Source organism: Lactuca saligna, chromosome 9 (assembly GCF_052625555.1).
Source record: "Lactuca saligna cultivar CGN05327 chromosome 9, ASM5262555v1, whole genome shotgun sequence".
Taxonomy (NCBI): Eukaryota; Viridiplantae; Streptophyta; class Magnoliopsida; order Asterales; family Asteraceae; genus Lactuca; species Lactuca saligna.
The window spans coordinates 21,394,015-21,418,721 of record NC_136425.1 but is presented as its reverse complement, the minus strand read 5'-3'; the positions used below and the strand labels follow the sequence as shown (position 1 = coordinate 21,418,721).

General features: G+C 31.8%; 1 protein-coding gene across 1 annotated transcript; it reads left to right on the top strand.

The window, feature by feature from the left end:
• The first annotated feature begins 13,819 nt into the window (after nucleotides 1–13,819).
• LOC145017323 (VQ motif-containing protein 25-like) lies at nucleotides 13,820–14,490 on the top strand. The gene has a single exon (XM_078975368.1). The coding sequence runs from the start codon at nucleotides 13,883–13,885 to the stop codon at nucleotides 14,393–14,395; it is 513 nt and encodes a 170-aa protein (XP_078831494.1). The 5' UTR covers nucleotides 13,820–13,882; the 3' UTR covers nucleotides 14,396–14,490.
• Nucleotides 14,491–24,707: the final 10,217 nt, after the last annotated feature.

The following is a 24,707-nucleotide window of genomic DNA, read 5'->3' as shown; positions in this document are numbered from 1 at the left end:
AGTTGTATCAAAGCCATTGGTTCATGATTATATTCACCCTAGATCCATAAATTCTATAAATACTTGTTTGAAATTGAGTGAAAGAAGAATGATTGGATAATTCATAATTGAAAAAACCTTTAATCGTAGCTCACGACGTGAGAGATTGTTGCTAACGACGTGAGTTTGCCAAATTAGGGTTTCCCCAATATTTTTATTTTTCAAATTTGAAGGTTGTTAAATATGGATAAATACCAAATTTAAAATGTTTTAAATCTATAAAATTGATAAATATCATTTAAATATGATTATTTGAATTTAAATATTTATGTATTATTTAAATAGTGAATTTAAATATCTAATATTGTTTATATAGAGATTTATACATTTGAATATTAACCCCTCGTGAATTATTTATTATTACATTGAATCCTTGCAATTAATTAGAATTGATAATAGACAAGTAAATTTAAAGAGTTCTAAATTTACCCCTTATATTTATATATATTAGAATTTTGTCTGTTATATGTATAAAAAAATTACAACATGTTTCCTCGTATGTTTTAAATATTGACATTATCAGTCTTACCATGACTAAGCTTGTCCATTATGATGTAGGGGTTTAAGGAGGTTTCTGTGATTCCTAATGAGGTCAATTTTTAATATGCTTCACACTTACCACCCTCACCGCCCTATTGAATTTTGTGAATGGAGTTACCGAAAAGGGTGGGTTTGATAGTGATAATGGTCAGTCTAAAAGTATTCTAAATAGAAGTATAAAAAAAATGTCACACCCCCAAACCAAGGATGGCGGAAACGTCTGGGGGTGGAGGACTTCATGTACAGTATCACAACAACGTGTATGATAGTGCTCAAAGTAAAAACAACCACCATAAATATAATTGCAAAAGTTACACCAAAGTAAATGTTTACATGTTTCAAAAGCAATTACATTATGATGACAAAATAAATTTGTTGACGGTTTAACGTCCCATCCTCAAAGCGATGAAGTTTTCCTGTTTCACTGATTTTCTGAGAATACAAGTAGTTTTAAAAAGTGTCAACACAAAGGTTGGTGAGTTCATAAGAGTTTTGTTTGAAGTAGAAACCGTTTTTCCTTGTAAAATCGATATAGTTTGATTTCCAGAAGATCCGATATTTTCTTAGTTAAGTATGAATAGAAATATTCCTACATGATGCATTAATGAACCCTAGAGTAGCCCGTAGAGTTCCTCTATAATCGTCCAACGTATAAAAGTTATATAAGGTTTAACTTAGATAAAACGTTGAATATAGTGGGTCTGCCCCAGGTCCACAACCCAACGAGGAACAGGAGATGAGGCGGGCACCACCAATTCTAGGCCAATCAAGACTAAATTCTTATATGACTCAAACATATACGCTCAGCGACTATAGTTGAAGTCTAACAATTCTAGAGGAAAAATAGTTTGATTTCCAGAAAATCCAATATTTTCTTAGTTAAGTATGAATAGAAATATTCCTACATGATGCATTAATGAACCCTAGAGTAGCCCGTAGAGTTCCTCTATAATCGTCCAACGTATAAAAGTTATATAAGGTTTAACTTAGATAAAACGTTGAATATAGTGGGTCTGCCCCAGGTCCACAACCCAACGAGGAACAGGAGATGAGGCGGGCACCACCAATTCTAGGCCAATCAAGACTAAATTCTTATATGACTCAAACATATACGCTCAACGACTATAGTTGAAGTCTAACAATTCTAGAGGAAGTATAGTTTTAATATCATAATAACTTTGTATAGAGACCCGACACTTTGTATTTGTACCCCTTTTTGTATAGAGACCCGATACTTTGTATATACGTAGTCCTAAATTAAAGGACTGAGAAATAACAAGTATTGACCATACTTAAGAGTATAATTGTGGTTTCAAATGATGTGTAGTCGTAACTACCAAAACCAAAAGTGTACAGTAATATCTGTACTCATAGAGATAAAAAGGTGATTTTAAATCGACATAAAACTCATTTAGGTTTTAAAAATAAAATCCCGTAAACTTATGGATTTTTCCCTATGTGAGTCGTTATAATCATACTATGACTATGTGAACCTGCCACGACGTTCTCAGTGTCGCGAAAAATGAAATGACATTTGTCACCCGTAGACCTGCAGATCCAACTGTAGCTAGCAGCAAGGTGTGGGGTGTCAATCCCAATATAGATCTATATACAAGTATCACGTTCTCCCTCAAGGAGATTCTGATTATAACTACCAGGAATTATATCCCGCACTCGGACGTACGGGGAGAGAGAGAGAGAGAGTCTCACAATATGGGTTAACAAGTTTACGTGAAATGTGTGTGAATATAAATATTTCTTGTATGAATGTACCCTTCTTGTACGAGTGCGTAGAGTGATGTATCATAAACTATACCTATTATAGTTTATCTAAAATGTATGTAATATGCATGAACTCTTTTAAGGAAATGTATTAGTGTTGTGAATTTATCAAACTATACTTTTTATAGTTAAATAATACGTGTTCTAAAATGAATGAATAATATTTAATATGAATGTCTTAGTTTCAGTTCATAATGATAAACTAACAAGGAAACACATTCAAATATTAGAACTTATGATTTTACACTTTGCTCAACATAATACAAAGTGTTATGATATTTACATGCTGCTGGCTAACTTTAGCCATTCTGCCCTGTTTTTGTAAAAATCATAGAAAAATCATACGAAGTCGAAAACTAGATCCGTAAATTCTGAGAGTTCACAAAATGTGTCTAGTTTACTCATAATTTTTATCACGATTTTTAATGACCTCCAACTTGGGTGAAAAAGTCCAAAATCACAGACTGGTCCGGATTGTTGTTTGAAATGATAGGCAGTTTTGTAAAAATCACCATAAATTGTAGAAAAATCGTATGGAGATGTGCAAGTAGCCATTTTAAAGCTAAAAACTTGAACTATTTGCACCTTGTACAGTTTTGAAAACAAAAATGTTTAAGATGCCCAAAACAGTCCGAGAATGGAGTTGAACTTTTCTGATGAAGGCTGTTAGAAAAATTTAGTTATGTTCTTAGTGTTTTAACTTGTATTCCCCCCCTGAAAACTTGAGAAAACATGAAAATGTAGGGGTATGAACTCACCTTAAGTGGTTTCAGTAGGTAAGTGTTGAAGAAGAGAAGTGTTCAACCCAAGAACACTTGAAGGATCACTTGAAGATTCGAAGCTCTAACGCTAATATGATGGAGTTTGTGTAAGATATTCATGATTTGAGTAGAATGAAGTGAAATAATCATAAGGAGGATGAATTTTACTTACTAAGAGTGGAAGAACACGTGAAGATCAGCCTTGAATCTCGAGTTTGGAGTGGGAAAAGTTTGAGAGAAAGTGGTGTTTGATACTTAGTGAAATGAGGGCAAATGAGGAGAGAGGATGTTTGTTCCAACTCTAAAAACGTGGGAATGAGTGTAAATTGGGTGGAAAGGACTTTGATGTGACCTAGGTAAGGTGGAGAGGTGTGGTTAGTCAAAGAGTGGGTGTGGGGTGGTTGCTTGTGACATTGGATAAGGCAAAGTCAACACTCCACCTTTAATAATTCACCCATTTGATTTTTATTATTTAAATAATGATTTTCATCAAAATATGTTTAAATTATGAATATTTAGAGTTTATTATGTTAAAATATAATTTCTGGAGAAAATCCCGCTTTAAAATCACGAAAAACGGGCTTAAAATGTTAAAAATATCAAAAATGGGCTAAAAGTGACAAAAATGCGAGTTCTGGCCGAGGCTCGGCCTTCTGGTGCTGAACTGAGAGAGAGAGGGAGGCAGAACCGAGAGGGAAGAAGGAGAGAAAGGAAGGAACCGAGAGGGGGAAGGAGAGAACAGAGGGCGCGAGACAGAGGCAGAGCGAGAAGAAGGGAACAGAGGGCGCGAACAGAGACAGAGGGGCGGAGTAGCGAACCGAGACCGAGAGGAGCAGAGCGTGAGGCGACAAAGGCAGAGGCTCGGTCTCTGGTCTCTTAGCCACCAGAGGCTCGGTCTCTGGTCCTAAGAGGCCTCTCACTCCGGTTTCGGTTCCTAAAGCCTATTTTTCTCGTTTTCGCCCCGTTTCAAGCCGTTTTTGACCCGGTTAAGGGCCGGAATGACCCGAATGATTCCAAAAAGTTACGGGAAACTTTTGAGAGAGATTTGGGAGAGATTTCTCACACTTGGAGAGATTTGGGAGAGATTTGACATTCTTGGAGAGATTTCTCATACAAAGAGATATTTGAGAGAGTTTTCACATACTTGGAGAGATTTGGGAGAGATTTGACATTCTTGGAGAGATTTCTCATACAGAGAGATATTTGAGAGATATTTCACATACTTGGAGAGATTTGGGAGAGATTTGACATTCTTGGAGAGATTTCTCATACAAAGAGATATTTGAGAGAGATTTCACATACTTAGAGGGATTTGGGAGAGATTTGACATTCTTGGAGAGATTTCTCATACAGAGAGATATTAGAGAGAGATTTCACACACTTGGAGAGATTAGGGAGAGATTTGACATAGAGAGGGATAGAGTGAAAACGATTGAGAGAGGATCCATGTGTGACAATTGTGAGTGTCCGGCATCGCAATGCATGGTTCGTAAACCCTGTTAAGCCTTGTTTAAGGATCTTACACACTCCCGATGAGTATGCATCATTGTTTTATCAGTTTGGCTCGCCACGTACTACAGTTTTTAGGTTAAAAAGATCTAGTTGTACGTACTTTTCGATTCATGTTTTCTTATTAGAATAGTGGGTTGTTTAGTAAATACTGAACGTAAGTCCAAGTACACAAGGGTTAGTTGAGCTGACCGGTTTGACTCGTTGACTTTATTTGACTTTGAATTGACCAGAATTTGACGGTTGTCACAAAAAAAATCCCATTTTATTAATAGAAAGTGAAGTTCATATTATCCATGAAAAATGCACATTCTCTTTATATTTTGTTGGTGGAGCTCGTGTGGTTAGCCGAAACATCAATCTTGAGTATAGTTAAGAATGATGTGGAACTCGTGAATGTCAAGCATAAGTTGAGTCGGGGACCATGTGATTTTGCATGGTTAATTCACAACCAAATTTTAGTGAATCTTATGTTATCCATAAAAGTTGCAAATTCTCTTTATAACTTGTTAATGTAGATCGCATGATTAACCGACACGTCAATTTGAGAGTATAAATAGAGAATGATATGGAAATCATGAATCTCAAGCGTAACTTGAGCCAGGGACCACATGATTTTGTGTGGATGATTCATCATCTGCTCAGTGATCCACAATGATCCCATCATTTAATTTTAGAAGAACATAATCCGATATTAACATGCCATTGATAGTCAATGAATCTCAAAGATCTAGGAATTTCGTGGTTGCAAAGGGTTTTGCCTACCTAAATAACTTTATGGTGTGTTTACGACATCTAATTAGACATCATGAAGCCAAATATGGATCCTATCCTTCTTAAATAATTTTATTTAGGGTGATTATTTTCTAAGGATAAGTACAACAAACTATAATGGAAATTAATATTAAATGATGTCTATAATTGTATTCACTAAAATCTACTGCTATAAAACCTTTGAAAGGATAAAACTATGAGTATGATCAATCTTGTCAAATTCGTAGTTTGGGAATAGTTCTTATAAACGAAAGGAAAGATCATACCTTTGATAAAAATATTCCTAGTTTACTCCAAAGATTGCATTCTAAACTATTAGAGAGAGAGAGAGAGAAGTTATCAAAGGTACTTTGTAAACTGACATATTGAAGTAAAATGGAATTTTCTTGCGTTAGGGAGTTAGCTAGGGTTAGTCGACTAGCTCACGTGTGCATGGGATCTGTTTACTCTGATTTTGATATGAACAACTTGGAATGTCCATGAAGGAGTTGTGTAGCATGTTAAGGTTTCCTTTTGGAACTAACATGGCCAATCATAGAAACTCAAACTTCAAAACACTCCCATATATTTAATATCATGAATAGAAGTGTCAAGAAGAATAAAGCCAATTGCCTATAAGTTAAAAGGTGATTAGTGTTGGTATACCTAATTTAGGCCTGAACGCTAAGGACAAAGGATGGCTTATTTTGAGACATGTTCTGATGACTATTCGCTTCTATAACAAGAAAAGGAATAGAAAGTATACATGTAACATTAGAGTTTGGTATGTTTCCCTTTTAACCCCTTATTGCAAAATGTCTATCTTTTTGGCCCCTAGTTAGTACGCAGGGTGTACTTTACGAGTACTCTTAGCGTACTAGCTCTTTTCTGGATGCGGGATTCACCCATGTACGATAGGCGTACGCTAAGAAGGGGAAAACCCTAATCTTTAGGGTTTGTGTCCTATTTAAGCAAATTATGTTGCCTTGGTTGTATCCTTTGGTCAACCTCCACTCCCTAATACCCTAAGATCGAAACCCAAGCCTCCCACAATGTGTTTTTGAGCCTTGGAAGTGATTTTGTGTTGTTTTGTTGTGAATTGAAGGAGGTGGTGCTTGGTGACCAAGCTTTGGTTGGACATGAAGTTGTATATCTAGAATATTCATCAAGTTTGCTAACTCCATAAGGTATAAAGTTCTTATCTTGGAACCTACTTGGGTTAGTTTGAGATTAGGGCTTGTATTTGAGTTTATTATGGTCTTTTGGGTTCTCTTTGGGAGTTTAAGTCCCTCTACGGGCTAGGATGTTAGATCCTAGCCCCTATGATGTTCCTTGTGTAAAAAGGTCTCATCTTGATGAAGCATATTCGTCCATGCATGAGTTTGAGCCCTTATTATGGCTCTTAATGGACAAAATCGGGTTTTAGGGTCTCATTAAGACATGCAGCATGATAAAGTTGCCAACTTTATGCATTAATGATTTGAAATGAACTAAATATGAGGTTTTGACATTAACAACTTAAGTGGTTAAGACAAAGTTAGCCAAATGGGACTCTAGCTAGTACGCAGGGTGTAACCCCTAGTATGCTGCACATGTTGGGTCAACCGCCCGATTCCGAGTCAACACGCGTACGCCGAGCGTACTCGATGTAGTGGGCTTCTTAGTTTGGTACTTTTGGACTCGAAGTTATTTTGGGCTTTTAGGAATTTAGGCCTTTTCAGGCCATTGAACTTCAAAATTTAAGCTATGGACGAATATTGGGCCTTCTAAGGATTAGGTACATGATGATTTTAAGCCCAACTAGGATGATGGGCCAAAATGGACCTTGGGATGCCATTAAAGTATTTCGGCTTCTTGAGTAATTAGGTTGGGCCTTACTTTTGGGCCAAGTAGGGAAAATGGTAAAATGGTCTTTTACCATAGAGTTTGGACAAGTAATTTAGATTCTTGATTACGGGTCGAGATCCAATTATTAATTGGATATTATTGATGATGTTAGCACAGGGATTTTCCGGATCAGCAAATCAAGATTTTATCTGAGAGACTCAACAGCTTGAGGTGAGTTTCTTTACTGTGTTTAGCGGGTCGAAGGCACCAATGCCGTCCCAATGTTGTTATGTTTATGATGCTAATTGTCTGCATGACTATTGCATGTGTCATGTGTTTATATGTTTACCAAGCGGGGCCTAATGCCGTGTGGGCCCTGATGATGATATTTTATGTTAGTTATCTTTGTGATTTTATGCATGAGCTTATATGTTGTATGTATATCGGGCAGGGCCCGATGCTAGGCTGGGTCTGATGACTGAAAGATCTGTTCCGAGTAGGGCTCGATGCCTGGCGGGGCCCACTATATGTTTGATATGTATGGTATGTGGTATTTTGGGAAACTCACTAAACTTTGTGCTTATAGTTTCAGTTTATGTTTCAGGTACTTCTGGTTCGAAGGGGAAGAGTCCGGGATGATTGTAGTGCACACACCACTTTGTTCCGAATTTTACGCGACTCAGATGTTTTTAGATGTTATTTGTTATACTCTAATTTTCTATGGATTTCATGATATTGTGTTGGTTGATGGTTTCATTAATTTAAAATTGAAATTTTTTAGTCTTATTTTTTGGGACGTTAGAAGTTGATATCAGAGTCTTACTCTAATTTTCTATGGATTTCATGATATGAGAAAAGATGTGTTTTTAGAGTCAAAAGTCATATAATCCGTCGCACCCGAATCAATTATCCATTCATTATTCTTAACAGGTACATAATCATTTAAAGACATACCATTATTAGATTCAACATTGAGAGCAACAACACCAGAACTCTTACTTTCAACAAATAGCTACAATAGGTACCTTTTTGTTGTTCTTCTTCCGAGATTCACGGGTATGATCCCACCATTGTAGATATTCCATAATTTCAAATCATCTAGTTATGGTTTGACCGGTCTTGCTGCAATGACTACACTTGAGTGAGCTTTTATCAACTTGGTTCGATTTTTGTTGTTGTCGAGCTATCATCACAGATGCATCCAGATCACTCGACTCTCCTTGGAGGGTGGCATGTCATGTGGCTTCCCCTCGGATGAGTACATAACATTCCTCTAATTTTTGGATTGGATCCTTGCGAAGTATTTCACCGCAAATTTTTTTCGAATTTGGTATCCATATGAGCAAGAAAAATATGGACTCGCACCCCATCAACAACCCTACGATAAGTTGTAACATTGTCTGGGTCTTTCATGGCCACCTTATCACGATGATCTAACTCAAGAAAAATTGCAGTTAGTTCGCCATAATATTCAGAGCGAGGTTTATCATTTTGTTTGGATGTGAAGGCTTTCTGGTTCAATGAAAAAACTTGCAATTCATCACTTCCATTATAAAAGGCTTTTGATACTGCATTCCATATCTCATATGCAGATGATAGGCACAAGTACCTTTTCTTGATATTTGGACTCATTGACATTAGAAACCACCGTTTCACCTTTTGGTTGTGAGCATACCACTTTTCGTACCATTTATCTGTTTCTTTGGGAGGAGGGATTTTTCCACGAATTTAAGAAAGCTTCTCTCTTTCTGCAGGTGCATCTCCAATAGTTGAGACCAAACATCATACTTCTATTCGGTGAGGATGATTCATGCATTGAAAACACCTTCTGAGTGAATAATAACAAATATGTTTTCCCATGTTCCTATTGATGATCCAGATTTTTCTTTTGTCATCATTGGATATTTGGGAGAGACGATAGGATGTGAGAATTGTGGCTTGAAGAATATAGGGTTTTTGTTTTATTTTATTTATGGATTTACAGGTCTTAGAGCTTAAACCTCTCTGATACCATCTTAAAGCTTCAATTTTTCATATACTAAACCTCAAAGGAAATACAATATTTATAAGAGAATGATGTGAAATCAATCCTATAAGAAAGGAAACCAAATATTTGATATCTCTCTAATATATCATAATCTAAAGATACCTTTTATTTTAAAAACGTATCTTAACAGGATCAGCAGTTGCTCATGGTATCAACAACTACTGCCGTTGTTGCTACCGAAATTAAAGTTATTGGTTTGTTAATAATTGTCGGAATTCACTTAAAACTGTCTTTAACTGTCATTCGTGATATTTACCCATTTTGGATGTACCTACGGGCTACCGATATGCCAACATATTTATAGTTCTAGGTTCTTGAATATCAAGTAGTCCTTTTCCACTAATTTAGACTTCCTGTTTTTTTTTCCCAATCTTGAAGTTCCAATCCTCGATTGGATTCTACTAGAGTGGATTTTGTAATACCGAAGCAGATGCATTGTTCAAATATTGTTGCACGAGTTAACATGAATCATATTGGATCCCAGTTCTTAATTAACAGATATATCCACAAACAAATTTTTTTTCCAACAAAGTAGGTAACTGGGTGAAGGTTTATTCACCTGAGTGAGGTTTTTAACAGCAGTGAAGGTTTCCAGGCGAGAGGGTTTCTTCAAAAGGAGTTTGAGAGATGGAGAAGTTGAAAAACAAATAAAAGATGGGGTAAAAATTAACCAAAAGCCCATCACATGCGCTACGTGTGATGACACTTAACCTTAAAACTAACATCAATTGTAGGTTTTAACGAATTTTGGACTGATTAGTACCAACAAAAAACTAAAACAAAGTTACAAAATTTAATTATTTTGGACACTATTTTATAATAAAAGCAATAAAGTACCTAAATGGTGGGGAGATTATGATTGTAAATTTGTTGTGATTCTTGGAAAGCTCCACTTGACACCGTACACCATCAGTCCGGCTAATTTCATATCATTCATTTGTCACAACTTCATAAATCCATTCATTTACTTATTATTTAATTCAATAATAAACATGCCTACCCAAATGCATATCGCCAAAAAATTTAAGTGCTTGTTTTATTAATTTAATATTTGTTGATAAATTTGAAAAAAATATTTAATCGATTAACTGATGAGATATTATGATTTAAACAAAGCAAATGTTACTTTAGTAGAAGATAAGTTACAAAAAAACGACACCATTAGTTCATTATACGTCAAATATTTTTAATGGAACAATCACAAACATGACCATGATATATGATATTTGATAAACTTGATGATATTTTTTTTTTTTATTAATAATACATATTAGCATATATATATATATATATATATATATATATATATATATATATATATATATATATATATATATATATATATATATATATAAAGAGAGAGAGAGAGAGTTAGGTTCAAATGTTTTCACTATCTATTGTGTGCATTTACGATTGATTATGGAACGATCATTTTAGTTATTTTAAGAAAAGTAATTAATGCATATTAAATGCTGAAGATCTAATTAATATCCATTATATCTTCAATATGTAATATGCATTAATTATTTTCTTAAAATAACTAAAATGATTGGTCAAGAATCAATCATACATGTACACAATAGATAGTGAAAACAAAATAACCTAACTCTCTCTCTCTCTCTCTCTCTCTCTCTATATATATATATATATATATATATATATATATATATATATATATATATATATATATATATATAAAAGTAGCACCATCAATAAGAACATGAATTATAAGACAACACAAATTATTGATACAAACAAAAAAGTGTCAAAGATGAGGATTTTTTTTTGAAAAAAATGTAAAAGAAATTGTTAAGTGTGATGATTTTTTTGTTAAAATGTATTATCTCCGTCCCATTTTTATTGTCTCTTTTTGATTTTTGAAATTTTATTCTTCAACTTTCACCTTAAATATTTTGTTTTTTTTATATATAATACTTGATTTAAAATATATGAATGAGTTTTTTTTTAATAATTTTTTATTGTTATAAGTTTTATCAAGTAATTTATAATACAAATAAAAATATTTAAGCTCAAAGTTAAAGAATAAAGACCTTAAAAGTTAAAGGTAGACAATAAATATAAAACATAAAAGGTATTTTTTTTAAATTACTTGAAGATTATCGGTAAACCTTCTACAAATGCTAAAAATGACTGAGCTAAAAATAAGAAAAAAAATGATGATTGTTTTTAAATAAAATAAGTTTTAGGTTTAAGTAGAAAAATCAAAATATAATATTTATTATAATATAATCCTTTGTCATAGGAGTGAACATGATATAATATTGATTTTTTTCAAACCGTATATCGTATCAATTATAATTAATACAAATTATAACTTTGCTATCATTCCTGTACCAAGTATACTTGATACCAATATGTTTGGATATCAAAAAGTTTAATTGATACCAATTGATAATGATATATATTCAAATTTCTATTAGCTTTCCATATTTGTATATGACTAGTGTGGCAAGTCTTCAACTAATACTCGTAACCAGGACAAGGAATGTCATGCATGATCGGTCCTTAGAGATTACAACATCCGGAAAGCCCAAAGAAAAACATTTACCTCGTAAAGTAGTAAAACATGAAAATTGTGACATTTAACAATACAAATCATTACATTGATATACCGTTCACATAATTATATAAGCATAACTTGAAAAACCCTCATGAAATCTCCCTTAATCGCCATTTCACAATTAGCAAATTGAAAATCTTTCCGATTACAAAATCCTATCAAATAGGAAATTGATGCTTTTATGTGTAGATACATCTCTATGGTGATCAAACATGAGAATAAAAACATTACTTTAATCAAATACACAAAACAACAATTCATATGAAAATTGTGACCACTCCTTAAACTGCAAAATGTAAATACAAGTAAAATATTTTGTTTAATAGTAATATTTACCAAAAAGCTTTTGGTCTAGCAATATTAGATGTGTTGGAAATGTATCATTTCACAAATGGTTGAGGATGGTTGAGATTTAAGTCTTATGATGGATAAAAGATTAGATTTAGGAGTAGTGTTAGATAAGTGTGCGTTAGTTGTTATAAAAAAATATAATATTTCCAAACAAAAAATTATTCATGTCTAAAATAATTCGATGTTGAATTTGCGTCAAAAGGCTTTGAATTACCAAATGTGTAACCATACTGCAAAATGTAATAAGAAACCTAAAAAATAAAAATGAAGCATATATAAATAAGCCATTTTGCAATTTTCAACTGATCAATTGTAATTAGTAATCAATTTGTGCTAATAGACAAAAATAATTATTTGTTAATTACACTTCATATGCAGTCATTTTATAATTATCTATTATTACAATATAGCCATTTTTATTATATTGATGATCACTTGAGAATTAAATCACTTTTTAAGAATTGCTCAAAGTTTGAATTTTCATATGTTTCATTGTTAGGATGACTTAAAGTTCAAAAACTAATGTATAATTATTAACTAAAAACCACTAAATGATATCTATTAATCAATAACCAGTTATCATTCTAATTTGGGTAAATAATGCAAGTGGGCAACTGTGATCATCTTACTCTGTATATCGATACAATCATTATTTAAATGATATAATATAAAACTGTACATAGTAATTACTCAAACACTACATTAAAATGCATTTCGAGTTTAAAAATTATCGCAAGTGTATATATTAAAACATTACTTGGATGTCTGTTGACAATTTTATATAGTTTTTGTTATAGTTTTCAAATCATGTGCTTCTTCTTATATAAGAAAACCAATTCTATCACATACAAAGGAATAATCAAGATGTCAATACACCAACTCTTGTAAAACTTTGTTAATATGAATCTTCTTCCCTACGTTGTCATTAGTTAAAAGTCTATGTATTTCAGTCAAAACTAAATTTGAAATTTGCAATTAATGATATGAAAAGAAGGGAAGTAAACAACAAAAAGTGATGGGGGAAAGGAGAAAAGTGTCAATTTGGACATGATATAATAACAAACACTGTGGACTGCAATGTAAATGTACCTTCAAAAATCCTGTTCTACACACGGAGAAAATCTTTAATGATGCCATACATGCAAATTTACCAAGGACCATTTCCATTATATATATATATATATATATATATATATATATATATATATATATATATATATATATATATATATATATATATATATATATATATATATATATATATATATTTGGAACTGTGTTATGCACCAATGTGATGGTTTCAACTCGCTAGGTTAAACGTAAATTATACTATTATTATTGCATATTTTATATAAAAATGATTTTGTTACGTGAATTAAGAAAGAAATAAAATGTTATGGAACAAATACACATTTAATGTAAAATACAATTAACTAATACATTTAGAGTACAATTTGAAGAAAATTCAGTAGTTTTTGTTTGCCGGTCACTCTCTTTCTACAGCTTGTTTTACTTTTCATATCTTCCCAATTGTCTTCCTCCTAAAATAAACAAATCTCTGGATTCTTTAATTAATAAAAATAAATTAAAAAAAAAAAAAAAACCCTATAAAACCCCTCCATATTCTTCCATTTCTTCTTCTGTAAATTAAACCATCATATATCCCACCTTCTCCCCACTCACACAATCATAATGTGTACCATGGAGCAGATGATGATCAACAAGAAACACACACACACATGTTCCCCAACCACAAAACCCCTCACCATGCACAAACACTCTCACATCATCTCCAAAATCAAACCCAAGATTCGCATAATTCACATATTCGCACCAGAGATCATCAAAACAGATGTCGCAAACTTCAGGGAATTGGTCCAAAGGCTCACCGGAAAACCAACGGAGAAGAAGAAACCGAAGACAAGAAAACAACCCCATAAAAGATCGAATCTTTTGCAGGGTGGAATGGAGGTGATCAGGGAGAAGATCAAAGGGGAGGAAGATATATGGGTTGGAGCGAATTCTGGTGGAGGATTCTTGGGTGGATTTGGTGATCTTGATGGATTCATGCAAGAGTTTAACAATCATAATCATGGCTTCGCATCAGTTCAACAAAATCTTGATACACCAGCTGCTACTTTGGTTAATTCTCATCTGGATTATGGTTTTGGGGAAAGATCATTCAATCTGCCTACCTATAGCTAATTTTTTTTTTCAATTTTCTTTTGGCTTTTAGGTTTATTAATTATATCTAGTCTTGATTCATGGCTAATTGATTTGATTAATTAATTATTTGTTCATGGTGTTCTTGGTAATTACTTGACTGAATATCACTCTTTCCCATTTGGTTTGTAACAAGACTCGTTGAGGTCTTTGTGGATTTATGGATGGATATAAGCTAACTGAGTAAATCTGTAAAAAGAAAAAAAAAAAAAAAGAAAAAAAAAAAGAAAAAAGAAATTCAAGAACTGTTTTGATAGGAGTTGTAGTGTCATTATCAAGCTCCATTTGGAGGTCTTACAAGTAATGCAATATTTTTATCCTTTTACGGATAAGAGTTTGGGAAGCACGTCTGAAAATAATAATTTCTAATTAGTCAATGTTTTTTCAGTTTACGATTATTCTGAAAAAATAAATTTTTAATTGTGCCGGATTCCAGACACAGACACTCATCAGTCGTGTGTTTAGCCTTATATATACCTAAATTGATATCTTTTTATGCTCTACAAATAGATTATTAACGCTAAACGACGAGGTTTTTAGCAGTTTATTCATTGATGATACTTTTTTTATTTTTAAGGCTTCATTCTTTTTTTGAAAAAGAGTAATTTTATAGAAAGTTATAACTTTTTATGTTCTATAAATATATAGATATAAAAGTAAGAAAGTTTGTGGCGTGTGTTTGTTGATGAATATGTTGTATTCAATTATGAAAAGTGTTGTTTTTTAAGGCTTATTAAAAAACCCAAAAATTTACAATTATACATATAAATCTATAACTATAGATTTTTTTTTTTAATGTTCTGCTTCAATGTTTATTCATAAATGAACGGTGTTGATTTTATCTTTTTAAGAATTTAATTATTTTGAAAAAAATTATAACAAAACCTCTTGAGAACCAACAAATTTAGATGAGACAAATGGCCAAAATTAATCTCAAAACTTGAGCAAATAATACATATGCGTCGTTTTTGAGCCCATTTGTCGTTTTTCTAATGATTTCCAACAACACCATATGTCGTTTTTTGGGCTTCTCTAATGGTGAACCACTATTGCAACATGCCACGTCGTCGTTTTTGAGCCCATTTGCATCTCCTCTCTTGTCAAGTAAGTAAACTTTTGTAATCACTTCATTCTATTATTCTTACCAAACAAGGAAGGAAACAGAAAAATCTCTTCTCAATTCTTCGTTGAATTGGCTTCAAAAAGGAAAATTATATTGACAAGGGTTTTTATGGCGCTTATGCTATAAGCAAACCTTCCTTGCACTCACATCAAATTATATAAATATCATCTAATATTACATGCATTCTCAAGTTTATGACCATTATGCTATTTATATTACATGCATTCTCGAGTTAATGACCATTATGCTACTTATGGTTGTGAATAAATCATCACTAATAACTAAAGGTTTTTTCACCACTTGTCAAATTTTCAAAATTTTACCACATGTAATTTTATAGGAGCTTTAGAATTATCATTTTCCACTTGTCATTTTTTGAGAATTTCTATTTTTTTAAAATAAAATTCCACAAAATTCTAAAGAGTTTTATAAGAACAGACAATCATTTTTATTAATTTGATAATAAAATCTCATAAATACTCTAAACAATATTTGATTCTTTAATAAATGTTCCAAAATATTACATTATATTATTTAAAAGTGTTATTTTATAAAATTTATAATGTTTAAATATTGATACTAAATTTTTACTTTTAATAAACTCGTGTAACATACGGGTGTCACACCTAGTGTAATATAATATGAGGTTTGACGGGTATGCGAATGCATATCACCTTACACACAAATATACCACCGATGATTCTTACAAAATTATTTTAAGACAATCGAATTAATTCCATTTATAACTTTTCAAGATTTAAGAAAAATTAAAGAGTTTAGCAAAGCAATCATCAATTTCGCAAATGAAATGTGTAAAATTGCCACAATATTTGCGAAATTAACTAAAATGATATCATTATGAAAAAAAAAATTAAAAATTTTAGATTACATCTGCTTAAAAAAAACATTTTTTTAACATTCAAAAATCAAAACCACAACAAAAAGGCTTGTATTTTTAACCCGCGGAAAAAAAATTCACCATGTTTAAGAGGATTTTTCAGATCGCATATACGGATTTCATAGATGACACTATAAAATCTTGAAAACCATCTGAAAAATCGTGAGAAATTCTCTTGTAAAAGTTTCTCATGGTAGGAAACTAGGAATCATAAAATAACATTTTCATAGCAAAATAAAGTTTGATGGTATAGTTTTGATTTATAAAAATGAAAAAAAATGGATTTCTCACAATTTTCAAAATGATTTCTCACATGGATATGAAGATTTTATAGATGATATCTGCAAAATTCTCTGAGCCATTTAAAAAATCTTTAAAATATGTTGATATATATATATATATATATATATATATATATATATATATATATATATATATATATATATATATATATATATATATATATATATATATATATATATATTGGAAATTGTTTTATGAAGTTTTCAAATACTAGAAAAAAAAGTTTAACTTTTTTGGGGTTAATATTATAAAAGATTTTATATATTGAGAGGTTTTTTTTTTTTTTTTTTAGATTAATCCATAGCTTTATTATTTTTCCTGAAAAGACCTTCTATTTTTTTTTTTTCATTTTTTTCAAAAAAAAAAAAAAAAAAAACCATCTGACTTTTTATTTTTTCAAAAAAAAAAAAAAACCAAACCCCCACATTTGACAAGTTTTTTTTAGAAAAAATTGCTAAAACACCAAATAAAAAATGAAAAAAATGCAAAATGTTTCTCGAGAAAAAATAAATTTGGGGTTAATTGTGAAAAATTACAATATACAAGCACTTTGATGATATTATCCTTTTTTTGAATTTTCACAAGTAAACCTGCTAAAACACCAAATAAAAAATGAAAAAAATGCAAAATGTTTCTCGAGAAAAAATAAATTTGGGGTTAATTGTGAAAAATTACAATATATAAGCACTTTGATGATATTATCCTTTTTTGAATTTTCACAAGTAAACGTGCATTTTTGTTGATGGCATTAATAATTTTTTATTAGGATTTTCTTTTTCAAAACGACCTTACTTCGGTAAATTTCGCAGATATTTTGTCAGTCAGTGTGGATGAAATTAAAGAAACGAAAACCAAACATGAAACCTGACCAAACCTAGTTTTAAATTTAGTTTTCGTTTTGGTTTTAAGCCAAACCGAATTATGAATTTAGTTTATGGTTTAAGTTATGGTCTAGTGGAATTCAGACCAAAACAAACCGATTAATGAATTTAATTAATTCTTTTTATATGGTAAATATTATATTTCTTTATATTATAAAATTAAATAGAAAAAATAAAAACATGTTTTGATATTTTATATTTCTCAGATAGATCGATTTCTGTTATGATTCATTTGATACTTTATATTTGATATGAAACTTTAGAATTTATGTTTGGAAAATTTAAGTTTTAAATTCTATTTTTAACCTTAAAATTTGGTTTATTTGGTTTTGGGTTTCAAATTGGTCGGTGCAACTTCCAGTTCTAGGATGTATCTTATTTTTGGATCCTGGATCGTAATTCGACCATGTAAAGACCTTGGGCTTTAAGAGAATAAAGTGTAGACCCTTTTGGATGATGATGATGTTTGATAAGTGATTTAAAACCTTGAATTGTACTTTAGAGCTGAAGGAGTAAAATGGGAAAAGTAATATTTCAGACTTCTTGTATGGACTATGGTTTTAGTTTGACATATGTTAAGCCAAAAGTAACTAGATAGAATTATGGGGATCGTCAATACATTTACATGCATATAAAGAACGCCGAAAACGAAGTTGAAACAAAGACATTATGGTTGTTTGAAGTTGAATTGGAAATTGGAATTTGGTCCTATGTTGAGCATAGGAAAGCCCCTACGTTGAGCCTTGGTGCTGAATTCTAAACGCGAGTTTAATGACCTACGTTAAGCGTAGGTTATGCTACACTGGGGTAGCCGCTGCAGATCAAAACCCCAACCTTAAGGTTTTGAGCCATATTTAAGGGCTCTAACTTTCTTGGGATTATTCCCATAACCAGCCTCCATCACCTCATATTGTTCCTTTGAAACCCTAGCCATTAATTGTGAGTTTTGGAGCTTTTAGAGAGTTTTATGTCATATTTGAAGGAAGAAAGTGTTTGTAGAACCAAGTAGGAAGCTTCAAGGTGTGTAGATCTGGGATTTGCAGGCCAACATTTATCTTTGGAAGGTATAAAGCTTTCATCTTGTTTCTTGTACATGTTAGATATAGTATGGTTGTGAGTTTTATGCTTTTACCCCATAATATTGGTCCTTATAAGTATAGGTTACTCTGTACCATTTGATTGCCTCCTGATGTTTTAAGGTTACAGAGTCATAAAAATGAGATCTTGGGCACTATCATCCATCCATGCACGAGTTCTTGAGCAAAAGGTGCCAATATGGACTTAGAGTTTGGTTTTATTCTCTTCTTGGCCATAAAAATGGATAAAGTCAGAGACTTTATCCATTAGGACATTTATTTAGATCTGATCTACAAATTTAAGGATTTGACTTGATGTATTGAGAGCTTAAAAGAAGTTTTTGGGAAACATGGGCTCTGCGTTGAGTGTATCCTTCTGTATGCGAAGTGTAGCTCTACGTTGAACATAGTTTAGTCTGGTACGCTAAGCATAAGTAAACTAAGGGTTGACCGTTGAATTTTTTACCGGTTTCCATTTTGGTTAACCATGTTGGTACTTAGTGTAGGAAGGGAAAAATCATATTTTTCCTAAAAGAGGTTTAATTGTGGCCTAGACCTTTTGAGAGTTGGTTATTATCTTAATTGTTAATTAGGGTTTTTTTATATGTTAACAAGATGAGACTTGTTGTCGTCGGGTCGAGTGTGTGTTTTATCTTGTCATTCGGATTGATGTGAGTCTTCTCACTATACTACATAGAATCCTAGTTGTCTTTACTTGCATGGAACACCAGGTGGTGGATGGTGGCAATTATATGTAAGACTAGGGTCAGGCCCCGACAGTTATATGTAGGAATCTAATTTTCTTTGTGATACTTGAATGGAAGACTAGGAAGTGGCTCTATGCACTTATATATATATATATATATATATATATATATATATATATATATATATATATATATATATATATATATATATATATGAACATAGTTTAGTCTGGTACGCTAAGCATAAGTAAACTAAGGGTTGACCGTTGAATTTTTTACCGGTTTCCATTTTGGTTAACCATGTTGGTACTTAGTGTAGGAAGGGAAAAATCATATTTTTCCTAAAAGAGGTTTAATTGTGAGCCTAGACCTTTTGAGAGTTGGTTATTATCTTAATTGTTAATTAGGGTTTTTTTATATGTTTAACAAGATGAGACTTGTTGTCGTCGGGTCGAGTGTGTGTTTTATCTTGTCTTTCGGATTGATGTGAGTCTTCTCACTATACTACATAAAATCCTAGTTGTCTTTACTTGCATGGAACACCAGGTGGTGGATGCTGGCAATTATATGTAAGACTAGGGTCAGGCCCCGACAGTTATATGTAGGAATCTAATTTTCTTTGTGATACTTGAATGGAAGACTAGGAAGTGGCTCTATGCACTTATATATATATATATATATATATATATATATATATATATATATATATATATATATATATATATATATATATATATATATATATATATATATATATATATATATATATATAAGACCAGGGTTGGCTCTTGGTAAGTCAAGGAAAAACCATTATTTAGCTCATGGTAGATAGTGATTGTAAGACTATGGTTTTCACATAACATTCACTATCCTATGTATGGTATGTGGTATTTTGGTGAGCTCACTAAGCTTTCTGCTTACGAATGATGGTTTAAACTTTTTCAGGTGCTTCCAGTTCAAAAAGGAAGGGATCGGTTTGATTGCACAACATCCTCTGATGGATTTTTTGGGATGTTACAATCAGAGTTGTCTTGAATTTTGTTTGGTTCCATGATTGGTTTGAATAAAAAAAGAAAAAAAAAACGAGAAAATCAAACCAAAAAAACCATAAATGAAAATAGTCTTATTTATATTTTTCTAACTTTTAAATAAATTGGATTGGTGGTCCTTTTGAGCATATTTATATGTGGATTTGGTCACCATTAAACTTAAAATGACTAATATGTCATTTTAATTTGTTTTTATTAATTTCTTAAGAAATTTTATCTTTTATTTAATTATCTATGTTATAATAAATAAAGTGGTGCCTACCACCACCCAAACACCCTAATCCTAATTCACTGACTCGTTTCCTTCATCTTCCTTTGATTACTACCAACCTACACCACTACCACCACTGTGACATCCCCTATTTTTCAGAAGAAAAAAAACCCTGTTTTTACGCTTTAAAATTACATCATTTTTGTTCGCCGAAAATCCCAGTATAATAAAACATTTTGCAGAAATTGTTTCGTTTGATTAAAATATCTTTGAGTAAATAGGTTGTTTTAAAATACAAAAACTATAAAGATTTCATAATCAATAGATAACATTGTTACAACATAAAAACCTAATGATCCTGAACACTATTGCAGGTTGTCTCTCAAATCACTCGACATCCTAATCAAGTTATCAAGTTCCGGAAGCTTTTTTATACATGTAACCTATGATACATATAAATTGAGTGGGTTAGGTTGGAAAACCTGGTGAGACACATAAAGTTTTCAATCCCACAATATTATTATGATAATAACTTACAATTATCAAACTTTCAAAAACCAACTATTACCAAATAATAAGATATATTCTTAAAATTGGTATATATAAAACATTTCACCCGTACATACCCATCCCAATCAATTATTACAAATCCTAGTCCACGATTACCAGGAAGAATCACATTGCATGATGAATCGTTTAGAGCGATAGTTTGACTACACAACTAGGGGCTCCCTTGGTTGCTATATGTCATAAATGCACTTAAGCCATCAAAGTATTTGATGAATATGGTATTTCATTTCATCTACTTCTATGGGTAATGAGCCCACATTAGCAACGTAATTCACAAGACTATCTAGAATGTCAAGTGTCATCATCCTACTCTGGATGATGCTCCAGACATACCATTTTGTTGTCTGATCTGGACCTACCAATTTTGACTATCTAAAGGAATCTGATATGTAAACCGTACATCGACACAAGATAGTGTCATAGAATAGATTTCTACTCTCTGTTCCTATCGCACACACCCTTAATATGATGCTACCCAAAATCCAAGCTTAATTAAATTAAGCATCTCCTTTAAGTCCTAGTGTATAACTACACAAGATAACAAAGGTTGTAATCAACACAATTTCCTGTCTATGTAATATTTTTACAAAACATGGTGTAACTAAACACTCATTTAATTTAACTTGAACTAAGTATTCTTTATAATTCTTATTTTATTACCAAGTAAGATTATAATGCTTATAATTGATTTCCAAATCATTTTCATGTTTATACCATACTATTTCAATACAACACACTACTATTCTTTTATCCAACCTAACTGGATCTATATATTTTTTTATATGTCTTAGTTTAGAACTTAGACGAGATTACAATCTGTGTAATCGCATTTTAATATTAACACTTGTTTAAATGACACTTGTCATAACTTGAGTATTAAATATTTTAACATGAAATAGTCTTTCTAAATAAAGATACTTATTTTTAAGATTATCACATAATAACATCATATAAACATTTTAACAAATAATTAACCATAACTGGTTCACATAATGCATGTTATCAAATTCACATTTTATAGATATTCCAAATAATAAACCTCAAATTTCACATATAAACTTTCAATAATTATTTAATAATTTTTAATAAATTTTGGTATTAAATTATGTTCAAGAAATTAACTATGCACTCAACTAATATAGGTGGAAGACTCATGAGAAAATCAGGCCTTTGGCTGATACTTCAGATTCATTTTTAAAACGACCAAAACACGAATATTACTAAGCCTTGGTATTTGTTCGTATTTATAAAGTTTAATCGTTTTAAGCTTTTATCAGATTTATCAATAATCACAAACAAAACACTGATATATAGCTGATAAGAAACAAAAGGTAATATTGTATCGGAGGTAGGATCCGTTTGACATATAAAGATATACTGTTTGGAAAATCCACTTTAAACACATCACTAATCTTACCTTGTCATCATTCGCGTAAGTAAATCGGTCAGTACAAGACAGGTATTACTGATAAATATTATTTATAAGCTCATAATAACGGCTATAAACATAAATATTAGTTCTAATTAAAGCACAAGAAGCATAACTCAACTTACAGGTTGTTTGACGAAAAATCGAGCATTATGCACACAAAACTTCAAAACCGAAATCTCCACTTCTCGGTGTTCTCTAGCACTCCAGAGCTTTGCTACTAGCACTTAAGAACCACTAGAGTCGGGGATTGGGGCCTCAGGAAAGTTTGAGAAAGATTAGAGAGGAATTAAGCATTCTTTCAAGTAAGAAAAATAACAAATATATAGGAAATTCATGGGGGCATGCCACACCCCCGAACCAGACGGCGGAAACGTCTGAGGGCTCGTGTGACTTAAATTAAATATCATCACAATGAATATATATGAATCATAACATAAACATCACAATGCATCAATATATTACAACCAACATTGTTCACATCAAGTACATTGTTTTAACATTAGAAATCCATACATAAATTGTTTGATAGTTTTCATAAGCAAACACCCTAACATACTTGGTACTTATTCGTCAGCTTACCTGTTACCTGAGAATACAAGTTATTTTAAAAAAATGGTCAACATATGGAATGTTGGTGAGTTCATAAGTATGTTGTGATAAAATGATTTGTGTAGTTTGTAAAACCCAGAAAATCCGATATTTTCTGAAAAGACCATTGTTTATAAAAAAAGGTGTGAAGATCCGTAAATATATGCATAACGATTTCAACACATGTATAATTGAAAAACTTTATATTAACCATACAAGTGCACAATGTTGAACTTCCCCAGAAAACCCGATGTTTTCCGATAACACATGACATACTTGTTTACAAGTTTCTATACCACTACAACGAATGATTATTGTTTACTCTTCCTTGATTACTCGGTGGTGTTGGATTAATTATGGGTCATGAGTCATTATAATCATGCATTGATAATGACGAGTTATAACTACCGACTACGAATGATCCTTAGAGGCGTCGCCTGTTATCACTCACTTAATCCAAACAACCTTGATTACTATCGATTAACAACCTGAATCTATTTACTTTGATTACTCATAAGCCTAGCAAACGAGGAGAAGAGGAGTACAAAGTCCTGCTACTTTCGTGAGTTCACTTTAAGAAAACGTGAATTAGCAACTTTTAGCCCTACTTTTGTATATTTGACAATTTAAGCCCAAAAATGGGTTTTGTGGTGAAATATGTTTATCACAATCTTATAAGTTATTATTCTTGACTAGTTTAGTGTAAGATAACTTTGATCATGTTTAATTTTCTTCTTATGTCATAGATCTTGAGATTTCTTCCCTTTTTGTTTACATATTCAACACAAAACACATAAAGTCACACATACATGCATAAAATCATACATATCACACACATACACATAGATCTACACATTTTACTTGTATTCTCCCCCATAAAACATATAAAAACCGAAAAGAGAGAGGTATGAAGATCACCTTGAGTTGTGGGTTCGGTTTTTGAAGAGAGAAATGAAGAAGATTCGATCCTAGCAAGCCTTCTTGGAAGATCTCGAACTTAGAGGCTTCTAAGATGGTGATTATGAGTTTGAATAGATTAGGAAGAGGTTTTTGAAGAAATGAAGTTGTTAGATCATAGATTAAACATCAACTTACCTTAGATGATGAATTTTGTGGAGAACCCTCCTTGAAAAGGTCTTAAATTTCGAAAGAGTTGAAGGAGAAGTGAGAAGATGTTCTTGAAGACTTAAAGAGAGTTTTAAGTGTTTTGTGTGTGTGTGTGTTTTCCCTTGCTCACAGCCGAAGATAGATAAGAGAGAGAAGATAGAGTGTTGAAGTGATGTGTGCATGGGAACATGAGTTATTGCATGGAGATCCAATAGGTAATAAAGAGGTGGTAAATGAAAGTCAACTCTCTTCCATGTTGGGTTGTTGGGCTGAGAAGAGGAGAAAGGAAAGGAAGAATATTGGGCTTCTTGTGTTTAAGCCCATATTATGACTTAATTATGTAATTTTC